The sequence below is a fragment of the Wolffia australiana genome, chromosome 8 (assembly GCF_029677425.1).
Source record: "Wolffia australiana isolate 7733 chromosome 8, ASM2967742v1".
Lineage (NCBI taxonomy): Eukaryota > Viridiplantae > Streptophyta > Magnoliopsida > Alismatales > Araceae > Wolffia > Wolffia australiana.
Window position 1 is genome coordinate 15,793,480 of NC_135842.1, and position 5,356 is coordinate 15,798,835.

A 5,356-nucleotide genomic window follows, 5' to 3' on the forward strand; every position below is an offset into this window, starting at 1 on the left:
TGCATGATGGGATGAAGCTTCTCCTCCTTCAAAGATCCAACATATATACATATATGTATAGCGAAGAGAAATGAATACGACGTCTACATGATGGGATAAACTTCTCCTTCTTCAAAGATCAATCATATATATATTTAGAGAGAGAGATAGAGAAAGAGGGAGAGAGAGAGATATATATATATATATATATGAACGCCACGTATACATGATGGCATAAAACTTCCTCTTCAAGGAGAGAGATATATAAATCCCACGTCTAGATGATGGGATAAAATTTCTTCTTCAGAGAGAGAGATCCAACTTATATAAATAGAGAGAGAGCTATAAATCCCACGTCTAGGTGATGGGATAAAACTTCTCCTCCAGAAATAAAACTTATATATATATATATATATATATATATATATATATATATATAGAGAGAGAGAGAGAGAGAGAGAGAGAGAGAGAGAGAGAGAGAGACGAATAGAGAGAGATGAATTCCACGTCTACATGATGGGATAAAATTCTCCTCCTTCAAAAATCAAACTTACATAGAGAGAGAGAGAGAGATAAACCCCACATATACATGATGGCATAAAACGTCTTCAGAGAGAGAGAGAGATCTAAATCCGACTGTCTAGATGATGGGATAAAACTTTTCCTCCTCCAGAGATCGAAATTATATATATATATATATATATATATATATAGAGAGAGAGAGAGAGAGAGAGAGAGAGAGAGAGAGAGAGAGAGAGAGAGAGATATGAATCCCACGTCTGCATGATGGGATAAAACTTATCTATATATATATATATATTATAGAACGAGAGAGATAAATCCCATGTTTACATGACGGCATAAAACTTCTCCTTGAAAGATCCAACTTTTACATATAGAGAGAGATATATGTAACCCACGACTAGATGATAGGATTAACCTTTTCCTCTAGAGATCAAACTTATATACATGGAGAGAGAGAGAGAGAGACAAATAGGGAGAGAGATATGAATCCCAATTCCGCATGATGGGATATAACTTATATATAGAGTGAGAGAGATGAATTCCACTTCTACATGATGGGATAAAACTTATATATCTAGAGAGCCAGAGATGAATCACACGTCTACATGATGGGATAAGACTTATATATCTAGAGAGACAGAGATGAATCCCACGTCTACATGATGGGATAAAACCTCTCCTCATTCAAAGATCCAACTTATATATAAATATAGAGCGAGAGAGAGAGAGAGAGAGAGAGAGAGAGAGAGAGAGAGAGAGAGAGAGAGAGAGAGAGAGAGAGAGAGAGAGAGAGAGAGAGAGAGAGAGAGAGAGAGAGAGAGAGAGAGAGAGAGAGAGAGAGAGAGAGAGAGAGAGAGAGAGAGAGAGAGATAAATAAGTTTCTGCCTTACTCTCTTTGTCAGGGTACACAAGTAGGAGACATTCATATAGTTATCCATTTAACTAATCCGTCAGTCATTTTGAATATGAATAAAACTCCACTGGAATTATAACCTAGTGTAGTTTTATGAATTTTCATAAATTACACTTACTTGTGAGCCAATTCATGAGAATTAATCTACAGCTATGGTTTTATCTGAGAGATCCAAATTTAAATAAAAAAATACAAGTCTATGGAAATAAAATTGTTTGACAGCTCAAAAGAGAAAAAACTGGTCAAATTATTATAGGAAGTTTTTACTACGTTTAGTTTCAAGATTATTATCCAACTTGCTGTACAAAACGAACATAAATTGAACAACCAACTTCAATCTTCATCATGTAAAAAATTGTAATTGTGAATGATCCCATTATGAAATAGTCAGATTAGAAGATGATTGTCAAGTCGTGAATGCTCAATAAACAACAATGCTCCTTTCAACCCTTTTTCATATTAAGCAAGATGATTTCCGTCAAGAGAAACAGCACAAAAGAAGAGGCAGAAAAGAAACCAAAGAAGAAAATGAAGAAAAAAAAGGAAGAATAAAAGCAAAACCAAGGAAATAGGACGCACTTACTAGACCACTCTCTTCCTCCAATACTTGATCATCACGAGTCGGCCGCCCTTCTTCCAAGACTTCGTTCCTTCAAGACTTTGTTTAGTCTTCCTTCCTCAAACCCCTTGCCGTCACGAGTCAACCCACGCATTGTGCCTTGTGAGAGAAAGAACCTATGCACGTTATTTGAGAATTGCAATTTTCAGGGCTTTTGTCCATCACACATGACGGTGACGCTGTCCGGTGACGGGGACGTGACGCGTGATGAGAACATGATGGATTTTTGAAAATGCTAGGACGAGTGACGGGACGGTGACGTGATGAAAGTTTCCTCGCATCACTGTCCGTCGTGTTTCGTCATCCGTCCCATCAGGTCCGGGGTGTCACGTCCCGGACGTGCCATCCCTAGTGTCAATCACTCTAAGACTAGCCGATGGGGCAGCTGTCGTATTGTTAAATGAAGACATGAATCTCCTGCTCAAAGGCAGTTGGCTCTCCAAATATTTATAAATTGGCTGTATTGGCTAGCTGAATCTTGACTGTGCGTGGATATGAAAGAAGAAGAACATTGGCTCAATAAAGGTTCTGAATTTTGGCCCAAGAAGAAAATGGGCTAAACTTATTTAGAAGTCAACTCTAGTTTCACCATTGAAAGTCCATTTGGGGGCGGCGTGGAGAGAGAGAAAGAGAGACACCAAAGACATCTCATAGATATACTATCTTATTCAGTTCATCCTTTAGGCGTCTTTGAAAATCTCCTTCATGTTCTATCAAGAGATAGAAAGATAGATAGTAAGGGAGGAGAGAGACAGAGAGAGAGAGAGAGAGAGGGGAGGAGAGGGAGAGAGCCCTAGAGAGAAATAGAGGGAGATAGTTAGAGAGAGGGGGGGAGAGGGAGAGAGTCCTAGAGAGGGATAGAGGGAGGAGGGAGAGAGGGAGAGAGTCCTAGAGAGAGATAGAGGGAGATAGTTAGAGAGGGGGGAGAGGGAGACAGAGAGGGAGAGGGAGAGAGACCCAGAGAGAGATAGAGGGAGATAGTTAAGAGGGGGAGAGGGAGCTAGAGAGAGATAGAGGGAGATATTTAGATATAGGGGGGGAGAGGGAGACAGAGTTAGAGAGATAGAGAGAGATAGATAGAGAGGGAGAGAGAGAGCTAGAAAGAGGGAGACAGAGTGATATATATATATATATATATATATATATAGAGAGAGAGAGAGAGAGAGAGAGAGAGAGAGAGAGAGAGAGAGGGAGAGAGAAAGAGAGAGAGGGACAAAGAGAGAGAGATACATAGAAAGATGGGGAGAGAGAGAGAGAGAGGGAGAGTATAAAGGTAGAACTTCTCCATTAACCGGCGAGAAGGGAGGCGATGGAGGGGGAGGAGAAGAAGAAGAAGAAGAGAGACTTTCTCCTCCACCTGGAGGCGTACCTGGCGAAGAGAGACGGGGTCGACAAGCTCCTCAAAATCTCCAGGTACGCCGCGAAGCTCCTCCTCTCCTCCGGCTATGTCCTCGGAAACGCAGACCTCGCCCCTCGCTTGAAGGCCTTCGAGTCCAGCGTCGGCCTCAGTCGCAAAGCCTTCCGCCTCGGCAAGTTCGTCCAGGACCTCAACGCCCTTCGATCCTCCGCCCCTGATCAGATCCTACCCTTCATCGCCTACGGCGGCGAAGGGATCTACTACTTCGTCGAGCAGTTCGTCTGGCTGTGCAAGGCCGGCCTGATCAGCCCCCGCCATTCCAAACGCCTGCAGAAGATCAGCGCCTGGGCCGAGCTCGTCGGATACGCGGGCAGCGTCGCGATGAAGATCGAAGAATTGAAGAAGATTCAACTGAAGTTGAGATCTTCCAGGGAGGCTGAGGAGTTGCGGGGGTTGAGGGAGAAGATGCTTGTTAAGCGGCTCTCGATTGTTCAGGACCTTGCGGATGCTTTAATGGCGATCGGGGACGTTCGAGACGGGAGAGGGGTCTTGTCCGGGCCCTTTGTGGTGGCTTCTGCTGGGCTCTTGTCTGCGCTCATCAGCGCACGGAAGAACTGGTCGTCTTGCTGAAGAAATTGAAGGTCGGGACTGAAGAAAATTGAAGATTTTTATGGGGGGTTGAAGAGTTTGCGGTGTAGAACAAAAGATTCTGATACGATCTCAGGATTTGTTTCCGTAAATGTTGCGGTTTTCGATAGCTTCATCGGGCGGGGTTAGAACAGCAGGTATTGTGCCGGTGGTGTTCATAAAAAGTGGCCATAACGCGAATTATCCAGTTGGAATATGTATATTCTTCTGTTTCTCTCTATCCATCTCTATATATGTTCCTCTCTCCCTGTTTCTCTTTCCCCCTCTCTGTCTGACTGTCTCTCTCTCTGTGTTTCTCTCTCCCTCTCTCTGTCTTTCTCTCTCTGTTTCTCTTTCCCCCTCTCTGTCTGTCTGTCTCTCTCTGTGTGTGTTTCTCTCTCCCTCTCTCTGTCTTTCTCTCTCTGTTTCTCTTTCCCCCTCTCTGTCTGTCTGTCTCTCTCTGAGTGTGTTTCTCTCTCCCTCTCTGTCTTTCTCTCTCTGTTTCTCTTTCCCCCTCTCTGTCTGTCTGTCTCTCTCTGAGTGTGTTTCTCTCTCCTCTCTCTGTCTTTCTCTCTTTGTTTCTCTCTCTCTGTGTTTATCTCTCCCTCTCTCTGTCTTTCTCTCTTTGCTTCAAGCTCTCTGTTTCTCTCTCTGCTTCTCTCTCCTCGTTGCTCTCTCCGTTTCTCTCTGTTTTTCTGTTTGATTTTTTTTCTCCCCCTTTCTGTCTGTCTGTCTCTCTCTATGTTTCTCTCTCCCGCTCCCTGTTTGCCTGTCTGTCTCTCTCTCTGTTTTTCTCCCTCTCCGTTTATATCTTCCCTCTCTCTCTGCTTCTCTCTCTGTTTTTCTCTCCCCCCCTTTCTCTCTGCTTTTCTCTTCCTGTTTCTCTCTCTCTCTGTTTTTATGCTTCTCTCTATTTTCCCTCTCTCTCTTTTATTTTTTCTCTCTTTCTCTCTATCTTCCCTCTCTCTCCCTCCTCCCTGTCTGTTTCTCTCTTTGCTTTTCTCTATCTCTCTCTCCCCCTCCGTTTCTGTTTCTCTCTTTGCTTTTCTCTCTCTCTCTCTCTCTGTCTCTCTCTCTCTCCCTATCTAGTTAAAGGGTTGACTGCACAAATCGAGGCATATTCAAAGGTATGGGGAGGAAGAATCCGTTGTGTTCTAACCGATTTGCCCAACTTGTCCATGATGTTGCGTATTTCTTTTACTCACCTACTTTTCTTGACAAAAATAAGAAAGTTTTACTGGCTTCTGTGGCAGATCCGATCGGTGAGGTCAATTATACAGCTCAGGTATTATTGATGTTATTTCATGAGCTATCATGGGCTTCATGAAAAAAATAA

The 5,356-nt window shown here is 43.1% G+C and overlaps 1 protein-coding gene across 1 annotated transcript; it reads left to right on the plus strand.

Annotated features, from left to right (window-relative positions):
- Positions 1-3,310: 3,310 nt before the first annotated feature.
- Positions 3,311-4,285, plus strand: PEX11A (peroxin 11A). Its single transcript, XM_078579902.1, has one exon. It carries the CDS (start codon positions 3,346-3,348, stop codon positions 4,021-4,023), a length of 678 nt encoding a protein of 225 aa, XP_078436028.1. The 5' UTR covers positions 3,311-3,345; the 3' UTR covers positions 4,024-4,285.
- The last annotated feature ends 1,071 nt before the right edge of the window (positions 4,286-5,356 follow it).

Excerpts from the sequence above, each read along its gene's own strand:
- PEX11A (XM_078579902.1), top strand. The coding sequence starts at position 3,346 with ATGGAGGGGGAGGAGAAGAAGAAGAAGAAGAGAGACTTTCTCCTCCAC.